At 32.1% G+C, this 19,594-nt stretch overlaps 2 protein-coding genes and 1 pseudogene across 2 annotated transcripts in view; all 3 read left to right on the top strand.

Annotated features, from left to right (window-relative positions):
• The window catches only part of LOC145194821 (sodium/mannose cotransporter SLC5A10-like), a 297,350-nt gene that overhangs the window by 185,123 nt on the left and 92,633 nt on the right, over positions 1 to 19,594 (top strand). The window lies entirely within an intron of this gene.
• LOC149880265 (uncharacterized) lies at positions 907 to 2,209 on the top strand (annotated as a pseudogene).
• On the top strand, positions 2,462 to 3,751 carry LOC149880264 (uncharacterized). The gene is made up of 3 exons (XM_090070789.1): positions 2,462 to 2,886; positions 2,927 to 3,072; positions 3,199 to 3,751. Exons 1-3 carry the CDS (start codon positions 2,462 to 2,464, stop codon positions 3,585 to 3,587), a joined length of 960 nt encoding a protein of 319 aa, XP_089926915.1. The 3' UTR covers positions 3,588 to 3,751.

The following is a 19,594-nucleotide window of genomic DNA, read 5'->3' as shown; positions in this document are numbered from 1 at the left end:
TATGCAATGATATATTGCATATTCAGTCTTCAGACTTTTTAAAGGAAAGTGCTATTCCTAGATTTCTTCTTTGCATAAATAAAGATCTCACTTTTGAAGCATTTCGTTGTGGAGTTAAAATTAGTGTTATGACTTTATCATCTAACTTAGTAAAGGACATAAATCGAGGAGGTTTAACAATTCCTGGTGACAAAGTTTGTCAATGGGCAACTTACTGTTACATTCTTTTTTATGAAGTATATAATGACACTTGTCGGTCATCACTGTGTAACCTCCTTATGATGCTATCAGAATTTTATTCATTAGGTATGCAAAGGCATCATGGATTAACAATGACAAATATTTTATTTAATAATTATTGTCGACTCTATTCACCTCGTTCACACAAGGAGCCAAAGCAGAAGTTGATAAAGCACAAAGTAAAATGTTTTTAATGTTTTTAATAAAAACTGTAAAATAGTGTTTAGTAAAATATCTAAAAAGCTTGTATTTACTTTTTATTCTCTAAAGAATTTATCTCTTTTTTCACAAAAATTCATTTTTAATACTTAAAAAACCCGTTAATAAATTTTGTGGTAAATGCTAATATTAAATTATAGCAAAATATAAATCTGTATATACAAACTAAATTGTTTTAGATACATTTAAGTTAATTTATAATTGTTATAAATGTTATTTGTTAGTTATATTACAATGTTAGTTATAAACAAAATTAAAAAAATAATAATAATAAATTCATCTTTTCACTTTTTATAAGTTACTTTTAGTAGATATATCATACAAATATTATATTCTTGCGAAAATCACCTAACTGAGAATGTAAATTACTGCGAAGAAATATTTTTAATATTGCCTCCAGTTTTTTACGCAAGCCGCGCGTTGGCAAGTCCTGTTATATAGTAAGCCATGTTTGAAACGCAAAACTTTATCAACATACATCGCCAGAAATGTTTGTCTTTATCTGAAACAAACACGCCTACTGTTGAAGCAAGACGCCTATCTGGTGACAATATTACATATTTAGGTATGTTTGTAAATTTTATTTAAATATTAAGATGAACTTGCGAATGAAAACAGAAAGGTCAAAAAAAGTAAATGACCCAGAATAAATACTTGCTGTACAGTCATGTATTTGTATCAGTCTTTAATTTGCGTTGATACTTGAAATATGTTTTTATAAACTATTGTTTGTGTTGTAGGTTCGAACTCTGATACCGACGATGATCAAGTTATAAAATCAGTCCGTAAAATAAAAGTATTGCCTATTAAGACCCTATTTTCATTTATTGCAAACACAAGTAAGTATGTTTGTTTGATGTGCCCGGAGAACGGAAACCTTGTGTGTGGGCCTGAACCAAATCTGCGAAAACATATTTTCCATGTTCATAAAAAATCTGAGTACCTTTACGATTCTCAAAAAAAATTACTCGTTCAAGATAAATTAGTTGGGATGCAGAACAAAGATGAAATAGATGAAGCCGTAATAAATTGCATTATTCAAGATGGCCGTCCTTTTAACGATTTTCATAAACCTGGTATGCAACGCCTTCTAAACATTCTTGCCCCACTTTACAAACCGCCTCATCGAAAGACAATAGCAAAGCGATTGAGAAAGCAATACTATCAATACAAGAACGATCTTAGAGCTAAACTTAAGTCAGTTACCCATATTGCTCTAGCAACCGATTTGTGGAAAAATAGGGTTGGATCCTATTGGCTTTGCATAACAGCGAATTATTTAACAAAGAAATTTAAATACAAATCAAATATAGTTTGCTTTCGTAGATTTTACGGAAGACATTTAAGTAGTAGACTTAAAGCATTCGTGCAAAAAGAAATTACTAAACTTGAAATTGATACTAAAGTTATTTCAATAATAACAGACAACGCTGAAGACATTAAAAAGGCGATGGGATCTATAGCTTTACGGCTTTTATGCGTTTGTCATAACTTAAATCTCGTTTTAAATCATGGAATAAAGTTGTGGGCCAAACCATCATAGAGCTTATTAGATGGCGCATCAAATATCGACGAGGATCTTATTTATTACAATAACTACAATGAAAGCGATATCGAGTCTAATGAAAATATACCGTCGGACGAACAACTTGAAATGCACGATGTAAACAATCAAGTAGAAAATGCGTGTACTTATGAAACGGAAAACGTGAGCTCAGATGATGAGCATCTACAGATGAAATACAGATGAAATACAGATGAAATACAGCATCTACAGATGAAATACAGATGAGCATCTACAGATGAGCATCTACAGATGAAATTGTTAATCAGTTATTTAACTTTTCATCCATCATTTTATTTAGGCTAAGAAAAACTTTAGCTCTTGTTAAAAGGTCTTCAATATTGCAATCATTTTTTTTTGATGAGTTTAAGAAAGTGGGGCTAAAAAATAAATAACTTATCTTCAGATTTTCATGTACGTTGGAACTCAACTTTTTTAATGATTTGTAAGATAATGAAAGCTAAAAATGTTTACAATAAAATTACTATAGATCCTGGTATAATCAATGGGTTAACAGAAAAACAAGTTAGTAAACTCAAGAAACTAAATCTGTTATCAGAAGATTGGAACTTCCTGGAAATTTTACACTATAATCTTGCGCCATTCTTTGAAGCAACTAAACTTCTCTCTACTAGAAATTTTCTAACACTTTCGTCGGCCAAATTTGTCCAAAATGCGTTAATGAACTTTCTTGAAAATGAATCTTCTTCTAAATCTTTTTTATCGCAACCGTCTTCTTTGGTCGAGAAAGAAAACATGTTACGAAGCAGTCTTCTCAGGTTTATGAAGATATACTTTATTGAAAAGATATCTCCAAAACAAAAGTTACAAACTTTGCTGGCATGTTTCTTATATCCGAGAACTAACGAGAACTAACGAGAACTAACGAGAACTAACGAGAATTAACGAGTGTCTTACAGAAAAAGAATATCAGGAAGCAGAAAGTAAACTGTTGAAAACATTTTCGAATACAATGCTCCGAAAATATCCTCGAAAGTCAACGTTTGTAAACACTTGTTTGCAAAATGACCAAAATCAGCCGAGAAGTGGTTAGTTATAAAATATTATTTGTTTTTAAATTTAAATGTATTTAAACTTATGTAAATAATTTTTTAAAGTACTTTTGTAAAAAGATTTGCATATTGACAAATATTATTACTCATTTTCATTTTTAGAAGAGACAGATTCAGATGTTCGATTCGAACTTCAAGATTCACCTGAACAGTCTGTGAACCACAAAAATGGATTCGCTAAACTTTCAACATTGTGCGGTGTCAATCTATGCATAGAAAAAACACAATCAAAGCGAAATATCAAAGAAGAGTTGTCTTTTTTCAATTACGCTTTAAAACAAAAAAATTGGAAGGTTGATGAATTTTGGTACAAATATGAAAAAGATATTCCAATGTTAGCATCTAAAGCAAGAGTGGTTTGTACTTCGCCTGCTGGTTCGGTAGGGCCAGAATCCTCATTCAGTGTTGCTAACTTTATTCATCGAAAAGAAAGATGTAACATGAGCTCAAGAAACTTACGTTACTCAATGCTACTTAAAGAGAAGATATGATTAAACTTACTTTAAAACTTGATATTTAATGTAACTCAGAATGGAAGTAATTCGCTTATATAGTTTGTATTTTATATTTTTCATATTTTTTATATTTCACTTATGTGGTTTGTATTTTATATTTTTATATTATGATGATGTGGAAGAAACTTTATACATTTTATTATGTAATATCTCTTTTAAAAATGACAATGCGGGGTTTGGCGATTTGACAAACCAAAAAAATTGTGCGATTACTCTAACACATTTTAGCATTTGTTTGAACTATTAGTTTTTTTTAATATATTGTTGATGTAGTTCCTAAACATTTTAGCATTTGCAAACAGGGCCGTGGCTAGGCTCCCCCACACCCCAGCGACTTATGGGGCTGTTTTTTTTAATATAAGGAGCTTTTTTTTTAAAATTGTACCCAATAAGGGATATTTTTTGAAGATTTATTTGGCCATAATACTACGGGTTTATAAAATGCGTTTTAATTGGGACTCAGTGATATGGTAAATTGCTGCCTTTTTCTTGCTTCAGCGATTGATTTTGTTTATATAATTGTACATTTTATTATATTCTTAAACAAAAGCAATCAAATCTTGCTTCGTTTTTAATTTGCTTTAAAAGTGTCAAAATTTTAGTTATAATTTGTTTTAAAACACTGATTAGTTTTTTGTTTTTGTTTTTTTCTTTTCATACAATTAGAATAAATTGGTCTGCATTTTACAACCGATTTCTAAATTTCGAATTAATATTCAGCACGATTCATGTTAATAGCGTTAAAGTGGTTGTTGTTATTCAGCGTGGTTAATAACAACAACCAAGATGACCAAAATGAAAATTATTTGGGTACGTAAACCTTTACTAGAAAGTCTATCGGCCTCCCATGTCCCTGGCGGAAATCGTTTTTAATCAAATAATTTATACTTAATTTATAATTTTTGCAAAACTTTTTGAAAGGTCCATGTCGTACCCTTAACATATTTGATAATGCGTTAAACGAATTATGAAGTATGTTTAGGGACGTTGGAGTTGATTAACGGCTTTAATTGAATTTTTTCCAATTACTAAAGCTTTCACAAAAACTGAATATTTTATATCCTAAAAAGAATTTGTTTTTTGCGACAGAATTGCTTACTTTCATTATGAGATTTTCACTCTCTGCATAAAAATATACTTTGTGGAAAAATGTAATTTTCTTTAATCAATCTTTAAATTGCTTAATAATGTAAAAACAAGCGTTGAACTTTCTTCCATTTTTTCTGGTGACAGGAAGCGAAAATTAGAGTTGAAATAACTTCTGACGGCAATCCCCAGTGGTTTTCACCTTTTGGTTGGCGCCGGCCTCCAAAAAAAATTTCCAACAGCGGCCGCCAGTTGGAAGGCGGAAGATACTGTAGGTAGAGGCAAAAACATTCTGCCCGCAAAAATATTTTGGGAGGCAATTTACTTGCCCCCAATTTACAAAGCCCCTCCACAAAAACGGTCCGCATACATGCAGAATAATTTCTAACATTATAACCCAGAAGTACCCAGAAGCAGGCGATTCTCCTTAATAAGCTGTTTTTCTTACCAATCAGTATGTTAAAACAACATAAAATGACTTTGTTACTTGATAAAAGTAAGTAAAATAACTTACTTTTTACTTACTAATTAAAGTATAGTATTTCAATGATAAAAATTTACTGTTACTTGTAATGGTAACTAGCTTTTTTTTGCAAATAGTTTTTATGAAAGTTGCCTATATTAATTTTTGTTACTTTTACGCATAAAAGTAATTTCATATTACGATGCTGTATTCTCTTACTTTTTAAAGTAAATATGACTTTTTAAAAATCTTATATTTACGTAAGATCACTACAAAAAAAAAATAATTTACTTTTACATGTAAAAAGTAAATTACATTTCGATACAAACTGTTTGCATAAAGTATAAATCTAAATTACTTTTTAAAGTAAATTACTTTCACGCGGCTTACTTTTAAAAGTAATTTAAAAAAGTAATAAACTCTTTTATGTAAACTACTTTTACTTGCAATAAAAAAATAACGCATTTTTAATAAGTTTTTAATAAGTTACGCATTTTTAAAATTAACTTTGTGTAAGTAATTTTATATGTAATATAATGTTGTTTTTTAAAAAATGAATTACTTTAAAATAAAGGTCTGCGTCTCGGAATCGTTTCCTCGAAATGAACCGGGAAAAGCGTAACGAGACTTAGCAATACTAAACTATTTTAAGATTTTTTCCAGGCGAAAAATCTTCTCAAGTTCTCAACCGCTCCATTAAGAAAAGACAACTTTCCATCCCAGATTGTCTTATAAAGCGCAAGTCAAGCCAGGCAAGACTGAGTCAGTGTCTGAAGTACAAATCCAGAGGTCCAAAGCAACTTCGAGGTGACTTGGAAATTATGAAACTTCTGGCAAGGATGAATCTTCCATTCAGCTTTGTTGAAGCAAGACCTTTCAAGGAGTTTATGCACTACTTAGATCCAAAGCTGAAAATCAAGGCTGCCACAACTTATTCTAGGTACAAGCTGCCTTTGTTGTATGACAATGTCAAGACGGCTGTGGATAAAGTTTTGGAAACTGATCTAATGGAAAGTCCGGGAATGGCTCTTAGCACGGACATTTGGACTTCAAGGAACTTTGATCCATACCAATCATTGTCTGTTCATTACATTGACAAGGAAAGAACCCTGAGTAAGTTTGTTGTTTCTGTAAGTCCGTTCAGGGAGAGGCACACAGCAGACAACATTGCCAAAAAGATCGACAAGTAAGTTAAATTACAAAATGTACTTTTTTACATGAGTTAAATTAATTGTGTTCAACAGTTAAAGTGATATGCCATTATGCACGTTTATAATCAGTGCAAAGAAAAGTTAGTTATTTTAGGGTTTGTATAAGGCATAAATTACCATACTGTGACAATACTAAACATTTTAGTTTGCTGCAATTTTTTTAGGGTTGTTGCCGATCTACCTGCATCAGGAACTGTTTCAGTTGTCGTAACTCATGACAATGCTGCCAATGTCAAAGCTGCAATTCCAAAGTGCACCTTTATTGATGAGTCTTTGCTTTGTGTGGACCATACCTTGAGTTTGGCCATCAAGGACACTGTCAATGCCACCACAACAGTAGATCATGCAATCACTTGTGCTAAAAGGCTATCAGAAAAGACGCACAAGAGTTATTTGGCGAATGAAAGAATCAAGGCCGAAATTGCAGCTATGAACAGGGACATTCGTCTTGCCATGGAAACCGATTCAAAGGAAAATGTTACAGAGTTGGTCTACAAAAAGTTCATCACTGCCAACAACACTCGCTGGAATTCTACATACATGTGTGTGCAGAGTGTCTTTGACATGAAAGAACCTCTTTTGGCAATAAAAGCAAGGCCAGGCATTGACCAGCAGATGTTGCATCTCTTGTGCCCTCTGAATTGGAGTTTAAAATCTTTGAGGAATTGTTGCCTACTCTCAAACTGTTGGCAAAGACATCTGAGAGACTTAGTGCAGATAAAAAGCCAACTCTACACATCGTTGTTGGTGGTCTCCACAACTTGCAGCACCACATCAACAGGATTGAATTGGTCAAGGTTGATTTGTCAGACAAAAGCAAATCTTTTTTAAGAACTTTTTCAGCCAAGCTTGATAAAAGGTTTCCCAATGCTGGCGCTCATACCATGTTTCTTGGTGTTGGTCATCTCCTTAATCCTTACTACAAGGGTGTGGCATCCAAAAAATTTGGAACCTATGATAAAACCTACAAATACTTGGTTGAAAACCACACCAATCATCATGAATGGCTTAACAAAATCATGGATCAACCAACGGCCACTGCAAACTTGGAGGAGGAAACAGATTCGTTGGCTCAAGACGTGATTGAATTTCATTCTCAACACACAGTAAATTCGGACAAGTCCGATATTGTCAAGGAATGGGATGTCTACAAGAATATGCATCCCTGGCCAATGAAAGAGGCCAGGAAAATGTTCTTGGGTTTTGGAAAAAACATGAAATGACTTTACCTCTTTTGGCTGAAGCAGCACGGCGTTACCTGGCAATTTCAGCATCTTCGGCCACTTCCGAGAGGGCCTTCTCTGCAGGAGGAAACATAGTCACACACAAAAGGACCAAGCTTAAGCCGGAAAATGTTGAAAAGTTGCTCTATATCCAACAGAACTATGACTTTGTTCATAATCAAGTCCTAGAAACTGACCTCAGAAGATGACAAAGATCCTGGTAGGGCATTCACATAAGTTCTAAAAAGAGATCTTAACTTTATCTTTGTCTTTAGTAAAATCTTAAATTTTGCCACTTCCATTTATTGCTTCAACGTTTTTTGTTTTAACTTTAAACTTTTAAATTCTTTTCAAACTGAAATTTTGCTCAGTTTAAAAACATTTTGAAAATTTCCTTCCAGATTTATTGTCTCAAGAGAGTGATCAAGCCAATGTTGTTGAATCAAAGGTGATGTGGTTGAGATTCAGCTTAATCCAAGACTGCCAAGTCAGCCAATATCACGAGCAAGTACTGCCTCCTCTAGAATCTCTACTGCTACAACATCTCATGTACCAGGTATTACACCACTAATCACCAGTTCAAGGAGTTCTGCTCCAGCTTCTTTTGCTGGACCATCCGAAGCTCCAACTGATGCACCTTCAACTAGTGACCCAAGTAAATGAATTGTTTGACAAAGTTTGTAATTAAAAACTTTTATTTATTGCCAATAAAATTTAGTTAATGTGTATTACAGTACAACAATCACAAATAAAATAAATAAAACACATGCAAATTTTTATTTCAATTTTTATTTGTCTTGTTAAGTCTCGGTAAATGGTTTAATTACGATAAAGTAACCAAAACAATTGTAATGGCCAAGCCCCCCAGCAGAATACTAAATTTCACATTAAGGATTAACTAGTATGTCTCGTTATGTCTCGTTATGTCTCGTTATGTCCCGTTAAAAAGATGTAAATTCCGGGAAATTGTGAAGCTCCTATTTTGTCCGGGACATCTCGTCTCGTCTCGGTATCGTCCCGGATTTCGAGTGAAAATTAAAAATTGTCTCGATATTTATCGCTAATCGGGACAAAGCTTTTAGGATCGTCTCGTCTCGATTTAAAAAAATAACGAGACGCAGACCCTTACTTTAAAATGTAAATATATTTCATAATTTAATTTAAGTTATGAAAAGTAATTATTTTTATAAAGTAATTTTTTTTTACATCAAAATAAGTAAAAGTGCCATCCCTAGTTTACAATTATATACGCAATATACTTTTTCATAAAGACTTACTTACTTGAGTAAAGAAAAAAAAAAGTAAGTAAAAGTGCCATCCATATTTCTAATTCTGATTGGAAACTTTTCAAAAGAAGAACAAGAACTGATGAAACCCAATGTCCTTTTTTCACTTCATTGGCACAATACTAATGCAAACACAGAACATCATGTTGAATTTTATCAATTGTTGTTTGTGTGTCGGATGCCCACATTTCACTGTTATGTTTGCACTTGGCAAAAAAAGGTTCAATCGCCTCAATTAATTCAAATTCGACTGGTGTTAGGATGAGTTCTGTGAGGATTGCATTGAGACTGTTTTCCTGAACATGTCTCAAACCAGGCCTAAGGGTTAAAATTGATTTCATCATCATTTGGTTTGAGTTCCATCTTGTAGCAGCAGATTGGATTAATTTTTTTGCAACTATTCCTTCTTCAGAACATGCAAGTTTGATTTCCTGCTAATCAATTGTACTCTGATGTGTTCTTAGAGCCAGTTTCTTCCATTTGCTAATTACATCATCAACCATTTGTGTGTTTTTAACTGCAGACTGGAAAAAAATTAAAAATTTTTAAAAAATTTTATTGTAAATACGATCGTTTTATTGTAATTCCGATCTTTATTGGTAATTATAAATCCGATATTTAACTGTAAATCCAAAGTTTTTACTGTAAAAGCGATTAAAAAAGAAAAGAAATCTGATATTTTGCTGTAAAACAGATATTTAACTGTAACTTCGCTATTTTAATTGAAAATATTTACCTGTTAACAGAGGTTCATGATGTGGTCCGCACAAAGCATGTGTTGATCAACAAGTCTTGATGATGTAGCAGCACTCTTCATGTTACTAGCACCATCTGTCACACACTCTTTTAAGATTGTCCCCAGCAAGGATGGGGAATTTGTTAATCATATTGTCCAATCCTCGTGCTAGTTTGATACCAGTTTTTCTGCCAATAAAGTTCTGACAATCCAAAGTAAGCTTTTTCAACTCAAAATCCTTGTTACAAAAATGGGTTGTAAGGGATTCATAAGGATCATTGTTTCTGGCAGTCCAACCATCACTTGTGAAAGCAACAATTTTGAATTTGGAATGTCTTTATCAAGTTGCTCCAGCACATGCTTTTCTATGTTTTTGTAAAGCATAGGACAAATGAAAGTGTGAGAACTGCATCGATTTCTTGCTGATTATCACTATGTAAGGACCATTTTGGTGCATCAATATAATCTCCGATTTGACTTTGTACTTGCAATTTTTTCTGAGATTCTACCTTAGATTTTGGCTAAGACTTAGACGAAGATTGGGTCTTCTTCATGGGGGGAAAGAACCCTCTTCTTAGACCTGATATTTCTTTTTGTTTCCTTGCTTCCTCCTTATCAGCTTCCAGTATCTTGCTCAGGGCACAAGTTTTAGCCTTCATCTCAGCAAATTGCTTTGGATGCTGAGATCTGCAAAAAAAAAAAAAAAATTAAAAAAAAAAGGTTAAACATTGGAAATTACAGTTATTTACAGATGGCGCTATAAATGCGATATTTTACTGTAAAACGTGAATTACCCATAATTACAGTAAAATTTCGGTTTTATGGTTTGTTTTGGTAATTTTAATAAAATGAACTAAATATTCGCTTAGTATAATACTGCATTTTTACAAAACTTCAGTCTACAACTATTGGCCTTCCTTCTTTAACCACAGTATATTTTAAAACTATAAGTTATTTACAGCGAAATCTCATATTTACAGCGAAAACTCGTAATTACAGCTATAACTACATTTACGAAATATCTGTTTCTTAACAAAATGCCATGTATTATTTTAAATACTTACTCTAAATGTCCTCTGATTCTGGTAGTGCTTTCATGGGTACATTTAAGTGATTTTCTGATGTCTGGACACAGAATACATTTGGCATCATAATTCTTCGTCTTTCCACTCTTTGTGTCAATCCATTCAATAGAGTCCTCATCAATGGTGAAATATTCCCAAATGAGTTGAACAACCATTGTAGATTTTTCTCGCAACCAACAAATCAATAAATGGCAATAATCTTCTCTCTCCTAACAAAAACACTCTTTTACAAATTTTCTCCTTCATTTATACTCTATACTTTTCTTAAAATATCCTTCAAAAACCGCCATAAATAACTGCAAACACATGTTTACAATTCTTTGGTTTTCACTGGTAAAAACTATTAAAACTATTAAATCTACAATGTCATTAAATTTTCTAGAACTTTCCGCAACGGAGTTACAACCATGCTGATTGATTGATTGATCAATCTAGATATTTCTTCCCTGCCCACCTTAAAAACATCAATAATCGACTCCGGACCATGCTCATATTGGTAATTAAAACCATTCCTAGCGCAGGAACAATATCTTATAGCCCATTCACACCAAAAATAAAACTTGTTTTAATCGTGGTTATTTAAACTTGTGACGCATTTTTCCGTTCACACTGCTTTTAGAACCATGTTTCAAATAAATGAGTTAAAAAAAAACGATAGCTAAATAAAACACCGTTTTAAAAGCGAGTGTTATTAAAACTCGGTTTTGTTGGTGTGAATGGGGTATTATTTACTATAAAAGCCATTCTTAGAGCCAACCCGTTTTAAAAAAAGTCAACTCCTGGCTGAGCATGGGAACATTTTACTACTCTTAGGCTGGAAAAATTATCTTTTCGAAAATGTCCAAAACGTAAGGAATTCAGACGGCATCAGGAAAAAACCCCCTGAGAAAAAATCCCCCTGGAAAAAATTCCCAAATAGTTTTTTTATATACTTTGATACGCTTTAGTATAGTATCATTTTATTATTGTATCAGCTTTTTTCCTGCTGCCGTTTTTATTGTTTAATTTTTAAAAATTTACTTTATTGCTTTTTTATTTTTGTTTTATCGACTGATTATATTTACGTAAGATTACTTTCAAAAACAATTTACTTTTACATGTAAAAAGTAAATTACATTTCGATGTAAAGTATTTGTATAGGTAAAATCTAAATTACTTTTTAAAGTAAATTACTTTTACATGACTTACTTTTAAATTGATTTACATAGGCGAAGAAAAAGTAAATAACATTTTTTATGTTAATTACTTTTACTAGTAGTGATAAATTACTTTAACAAGTAAAAGTTACGCATTTTTTAAATTAATTTTGTGTAAGTATTTTTTACATGTAATATATTATTTTACTATGCTACTTTTTAAAAAATGAATTACTTTTAAATGTAAATATATTTGATAATTTAATCTAAGTTATGTAAAGTAATATTTGTTTAAAAGTAACTTTTTAACATCAAAGTAAGTAAATGTGCTATCCCTAGTAGGTTTGTAGGAACTAAATATAAAAGGCCGGGTGAATAACAATGAGCAATTGCTTTTACTCAGTAATTGGTCAGCTTTACGTGAATAAAAACTTCAAGAATTTTGCTTAAGTTTTTATTAAAGTAAAATTGAGCAATTACTAAATAAATTGCTTACCTTTACGTGAATAAAAATATGAGGAAAACTGCTGAAGTTTTTATTCACGTAAAGCTGACCAATTACTGAGTATAAGCAATTGCTCCTTTTTATTCACCCGGCCTAAAAACTTAAATCAAATTACACCTTTTACAGCTTTACTAGTTTTTCGTCATTCGGAAATTAATTTCCAATTAGTTTCCGATAGAGTATTTAATTGCGGAGGGAATTTGCGAAAATCTAAATCGGTTTTTACAGTTAATTCACTCTTTTTATAGATTACCATCGCAATTTAATCAAAGACCTCGTATTATTAGAAATACTTCGTATTTACAGTGAAATCTCGTGATAAATCATCGAATAACATCGTACCTCGAGAAACCTCGTAAGAATTTCGATGTTTTTCTTTTTCCAAATTTTCTATAAAGGTTTTTCCAATAAATTACCGTCCTTTATTTTGACCATTGGTCGCGTATTTTTACGATGGAAAGTAATCCAATTACGCACTTTTGCGTAAAAACCAATGCATCGCTATCGTAAATCTCGTAAATCTTGCACGAGATTCCCGCCGAGTCTGATGGCGGGATGCTCTAGCATAATTACACAACCAATTTTCAATTTTAAACAATGAGGTGGCATTCCTGAAGGAGTTAACCTGTTCAAAAACTCAACAGGAAAGTTATTTCTTTCATTAAGGTCATCAGTATCAATTTGGTCATCAGTATCAAATAAATTTTTACCTCACCCGGGAGACATTTAAGACTTCTTCATTGATTAATAATGAATCAACATTAGTTGGTGTTAAAAACCACGCGTTTAGAATAATCATTTTGATCAGCATCTTCAAAAATCTTTTCAACAATTGATTCATTTTCTCTAATAATGCACTGATTTGGTATTTCAACGCATCCTTTAAAAGGATCCTTCTCAGAGGTATTGTTCCATTCCCAAGTTTTAGTAGCCATTGAGAAAACTCACCTTCCCCATCTTGTACTCTTATATTTTCAGTTAATGCAAACTTCTGCACCCATTGTCAATGCAAAAAATATTTTATACACGATTCTACTATCTCAGCTGATTGTCCTCTTTTCACAACAGGCAGAATTTGCCTAGAGTCACCACCAAAAAGAATAATTTTTTCTCCGAACGGAAAGCTGTTGTTGCAAATATCTTTTAACAATCTATCAATTGCATTTAAGGCATGTTTAGGTATCATGGATGTTTCATCAAGCAAAAATAAGCTAACTTGTCTTAAAAAATGCCCGTGTATAGAGTTAGAAGTTACATTACATGTGCTATTATCCAATATTGGAACAGGAAGTTTGAATAAGCCATGCAATGTAGATCCATTTGTAAGAACAGTTGCTGCTATGCCAGTCCATGCAGCTGGAACAGATTTAAAGCCCCTACTTATGGTTTTAGCAATCAAATAATTATAAGTAAAGGTTTTTCCACTTTCAGCTGGTCCATCCATGAAAAACAATCTAGAACGTTGATTTTCTACGCTTGGTTGCTCATTCAGTGCAGCAAGGACAGCATTACATACATTTAATTTATTGACATTAAGCAACAGTCTCATTCGATTGGCTTTGTCAATAGATTGGTGAACGTTTTCATCAAAATTTTATAGATTTAAGCCTATAAACTCATTAATAACAAACAGATTGTAATCAGCCAGCGTTTTACCACTTTGACTAATAATCTTTTCAATTTGATGAAGAGTAGCTTGTTCTGCTATTAGAAGTGGGACTGAGCGGTGAATGAAATCTTCCATCATAAAAGCTTTGTATGCATTCCAGAGATGTAAAGGATTGTCAGGTTCACAAAAGGTCAAAATAATTGAAAACAACTGTCTAATTTGCTTTGGCATACGTGTTAAAACCGCCTCAGAAAGAGTATTCTGCCATTCAGTGTCATCTTGCAACAAACCTTTCGAAACTCATGCTTCACGAAACGTTTCAAGGGCAATACCATTAACAGTACGCACATCCTCCCAAGATGTTGCTCCTTTTGCTTGCAAAAGTAAGAGTCTAAGAAAAAACAATACTCCAGTTGGATTTACATTCTTACTATCACCTTATTACCACCCCTTTGTCTAACCTTCCATTTACAATGCTTATCATCAAATATAAAGTGATAAGGAATGTCTACATACGATTAGCAATGTGCTCTTTCATTTTCAGTATTTAACTTAAAATATGCCGTTCGGTGCGTATCACGTTGAGCTGCATGATCTAAAGCCATTTGTTTTGCTCCTTCTCTAAAATACACTAATTGATTTTCAGGTAGATGAGCTTTAAGGCGAATAATAGTGTGTGACATATGACTTATTGGATACTCAAAAATTTGCCACAATGCTTCAGGTGCACTAACGTGACGACAATCTGAAAAAGTGTTTACTTCATCATGATTAATTTGTTCATTTATTAAAATATTAGCACAGTCGTTACCCTTGTATATGTATTTGTACAAATATTTAACAGACATGCAAGCTTGAACATTTAGTGTGAGCTTGGTGTTTCTTTGATAACCATGGATTGTAAGGTACCACCCAGCGGTTATCTACATTGTTACCTTTGATACTGATAACCAAACCATTATCACGACGTCTATAGCATGGGTAACCATTATGAATTTGGATTCAGTATGCCACATGGACCATGAATCATGAAAGTTTTAAAAATGTCATAAAGGTCTCAATTAACAATCTGATCTGGAATTTCTGGAAATTCTGGAATTAAATTATTGATATCATGTGCTGTTTCAAGCTTATCATCATTTGCAAAGTGAAGTAAAATATGAGCATGTGGCAAACCACACTTTTGAAACTCAATAACCTGAATATGTGTTACAACTTTCCCTAATACATCGTGCTTAAAAATGTCATTGAGAAGGTTATTTAATTTGAGTTTAAATACTCGAATAACCAAGTCAGGTCTATCATTTGCTGTCTGACCTGGATATAAATTTTCAGTTATCTCGCGCCATTTTGGGTTGCAAGTGAAAGTAATAAAAAGATCTGGTTTACCATATTTTTTAATTATAGCCATAGCATCTTCAAAATTTTCTTTTAAAGCTCTTCGAATTCCTACATAAGTTGATGGCAAAACTACAACACGCCCTAGACTAACATTATGATCATTTCCAAGGTTGTTTACATGTTCGTGTTAGACATCATACTTCTCGCTTCTCAGTTTGTTTTGGTTATTTCTGATGGAAGCAAGGTGCTGCCCTTCGATGTTAACATACGCATCAACAGCATATTACTGAAACAGTTTTTTGCCATAAAAGAGTGAAGAAAAAAACTGTCCAACTGAAAGTTTATAATTGTAATACTGAGATAATTTAACATGATTTCTAACCAATGTAGCACGTTCAAGGTTGTGAACCAATTGATTATGCCAACCAGCATCACCCCTCGGAAAAAATAGAGGATAAACCATTGGATCTAAGTTAACAGACATAATTGATATAGTTTTAAGAGGATGACCTCTTGGGTAAATAACATCTTCCCTGGAAGCAGGTGGTGCACCATCTTCACAAACAAATACAACTGCAACTTCATTATGTGAAGAAAGATTATAGCGATTAATAGCGATTGTAGCAATTTATGCTGGAACATCATGATTCCAAAATATTTATAGCAAAATCATGTAGTAAAAAGCGCTAAAGACAAAATCAAATTGAAATAAAACAAATTGTATATATGGCAAAATAATTTGTATTGGTTTTTAGTCAATGATTAAAAGCAGTGATTTTTAATAAAATTAGCTATTTACCATTTTTAGCAATAGACACCAACATGAAGATAACCCAAATATCTATTAACTCAAAAGCTAACAAAAAAACATCACAGCAACAACACACAGCAATAGCACACATCGTTAGTTAATATAATATGTATATAATATAATTTAAGTAAGATAACATTCATATGTAACAAAACATAAGTAACAACATTACGCAAAATGTTATTAAAATACATTATTATGTATTTTTAGACAATCTTTAACAATAAAGGGTTGAAAACAGCCAGACCAAAAGCAGTAACAGTTTGACACTAAACACTATTGTATAAACCTCTGTTAAAAGTTCATCACTTGGCTGGCAAAGTTAACAAATCTTGCTCTACTCGTTTATCAAATCACAGGACTTTGAAAACACAGAAACAACATAATATAAACATATGTACAAATTATAAACACAATAAATTTTTTTAAATATGTATATAAGGTTGAATATATACCTTATATATATATATTTAAACACATTTTTAAAACAATTATATAACACATACTTGACTTGAGTATGTTAATAACCTGTATGATCACTATCGTTCGCTAAGCAGCCCAAAATTCTACGATAAAAACTTTCTCACAAGCTTTGGATATATTGAGCAGTTATGTTCTCCCATTCATTTTTAATCCTGGAAATTAGCTGGTCCTTTGTTCGGTTTACCTTACCCTTTAAATAAGATCAGCAGTTTTTTAGAGGATTTAGGTCTGGAGAGTCTCGTTGCCAATTTGCCCAAACATTTGTGAGGTTCTCATTAATCCATGCTATCGCAGTCTTTGATGTATGGCACTTTGAGCCATCTTCATCAAAATCGTATTTTTCGCCCCATCAAATATACATCTAAAGAAGCTATGAATATAACTTCTTTATGATGTATATTTAGTGGGGTGAAAGTTTATAGCTTCTTTAAAAACTGGTAAAATATTTTTAATATAACAATCACTGTTTAGAGAGATGCTTTTTAATAAAAATACGGTCACTTTTTTTATTGTGTATAAACTTTTGTGCCACCCTTTATCTTCCTAGCCTATTTTATTAACACTTATTATAATATTATGCATGTTACTAACATGTTGCAGTATTGATACATTCAAGAGTGTCGAGGCGTTTAAGAGTTGCGTTATATCTACCTGCAGACAAGTGAACAATAACAGGTACAAGTCAATACCTAACGTTAAACAAATTCAGCTCACAATGTTTATCATAAAAAAAAAGTACTTGAAATAAGTTAAAGCACTTTTATGATAAACTTTGAGAAAAAATCAATTGCAACTTTGATTTCTTCTGAGCAGCAAGCAGTGATGTACAACTAAAAAATCATTAGAAAATTTGTGATCAGAACATTTCGAATTGATAGATCCTTTCCGAAAATCTAATGTGTAATATTATGTTAAATTGACCAGCATGTGAGCAATTTTATTGATTTTTTTAAAGGCTGCTATCTCCACTACTCGAACATGTACTATGCATACATGTAAATTACGGTATTGTACTGTTTTGTAAATAATCGGTGTTTAAAATGAGTTTCCATGGTTTTAATGAATATGTTTGGTACTTTAATTTAAAAGTTTATCAAATGACGAAATGCAATAGAATAATACTATTGTTTAGTTTTTATTAATTGATTGATACAGTGTATTGTTATTGATTAATTGATATAGTGTCCGGACGTATGAGGAAACTGACGTTCCATTCAATCTAGGTTTATCCTACAGATCAACCATCTTCACGCAAGCAGTCAAGGTAATCAAGCTTCATCATGTATTAATGCTGTATATCAGCTAAGACACAGCCTCAAAACTGAACTTTATCCTTGAATGCCTGTGCGGTTATTTGGTAGGATATTGATTACAGAAACTCTGCATTTTGAACAAATTAAAAAGTGCGTTCGTATTTGAAAAATGTCTGATACCTACCCTACAATTCCCATAAATTACAAGATAAACTCATGAAAAACTGACAGTTAGACTGAGAAAATTTGATTCACTAGTCTTATTCTCCGGAGCTAACCCTAAGAGATTTTTACCATTTTTTCTCCCTTAGGGCAATTTGTTACCTTTACTAATAATAACAACCTTAAAGAAAGCTGGGTAATTTCTTTGCAACTGAAATACTAAATCAAAAAAGCAACATTAATGTTAAAGCATGCACACAGTAAGCATGCGTATTGTTACTGTAATTTATTAATTTCATATAACCAGGCATGGTAGGATAACGATTTATACAAAACCTAGGTATAAAAAAGATTTTTTGTTCCAAAATAATCTGGATATTTGGGTGATTATTTTACGAGCTTTAAAGATTAAATTTAATATAAGACGTAAGCTTTTTACAGTTTAAATTCTCTTAAAATACCAATTTTATCTTGAAAAATGGTCAAAAAAAAAAAGAAATTTTTAAGAGAATAAAGTCACGACAATATAAATTTCTGTTGATATACCAAACTTCTGTTGATATACCAAATATCTGTTGATGCACCAGTTTTGACTGGTATTTCATTTCAAGAAAGTCATTTTCTTACTGACGCATATCGCAATTTTTTGCTAGACCCATACAAGTTTTTCAACTACATCAAGCATGATCTAAAACATTTGTGATTATATATATTTAAACAATTTTGAACTCTTTTGAACAAAACGTAACCCTACGACGAAATCCGCAAAAGCTGCTAAGTTAAAGAAGAATACGAATATGTAAATAAAAAGCCATTGAGTTTTCAAACTACGCTCGCGGCATTTTTTGGCCTGTGCATTTCTTGATGATTATCATTAATTTCTCAAAATATTCAGTGATAGATTAAAAGAGTTTTTGTCAGGATTGAATCGAACCAAACTTATCTAATACTTGTTGATAGCTGATCAATTTAAAAAGTATCATGTATGATGCCACTAACTAGTGAAAAGTATTTGCACGTTGTTAGATCATTTAGAGTTTTAAACTTCTAAAATAAATTCAATATAATACTATATTATTTAAACATCATTTTCTTTATTAACTGATTTTTTATTAACTCGCAATAAAATTCAACATGTCTTCTTCTTGATACTACAATTTATGATTCCTTCCATGTGGTTTGATACCAGAACTGTTTCCTTTTATTGACTTTATAACGTCATTTTATGACAAATAGCTTGCTTGTATTGATGTTGTTTGAATTTTGTAATTTGATTTACAAACTGCTTTGTTATAATGATTTTAAACTGTTTTTGCAAACTTAAACATTCTGATCTTTCTCTAATACCATTTTAACAGGCACTCCACCCCAGATTTCTTTCTTGATCCGGCTCTAAAAAATCCCCCTCCATTGGTTGTTTTGCATCATCTTAGCTGTTTTTTGCACTCATTTCGCCTGTTTAATGCCTTATACCATTGAGATTTTACGGCAGCTAAAAAAAGCGTTTAACCGCTTATACTGAAACCCAGCGATATCAGCGCTATAAATCTGCTGTGCTGGAGCCCCATTATACTACTACTCTCCAAAGCAATT

This window comes from Hydra viridissima, unplaced genomic scaffold, assembly GCF_058129835.1.
Source record: "Hydra viridissima isolate aposymbiotic clone 2 unplaced genomic scaffold, HvirCarnegie_v1 scaffold_13, whole genome shotgun sequence".
Classification (NCBI taxonomy): domain Eukaryota; kingdom Metazoa; phylum Cnidaria; class Hydrozoa; order Anthoathecata; family Hydridae; genus Hydra; species Hydra viridissima.
This window is presented reverse-complemented; position numbering and strand designations above follow the sequence as displayed.

Bases quoted from the DNA above. Each gene is read 5' to 3' on its own strand.
- LOC149880264 (XM_090070789.1), top strand. From the start codon at position 2,462: ATGATTTGTAAGATAATGAAAGCTAAAAATGTTTACAATAAAATTACT. The intron at 2,887-2,926 runs TAACGAGAACTA...ACTAACGAGAAT, and splicing joins TGTTTCTTATATCCGAGAAC to TAACGAGTGTCTTACAGAAA. The intron at 3,073-3,198 runs GTTAGTTATAAA...TTTCATTTTTAG, and splicing joins CCAAAATCAGCCGAGAAGTG to AAGAGACAGATTCAGATGTT.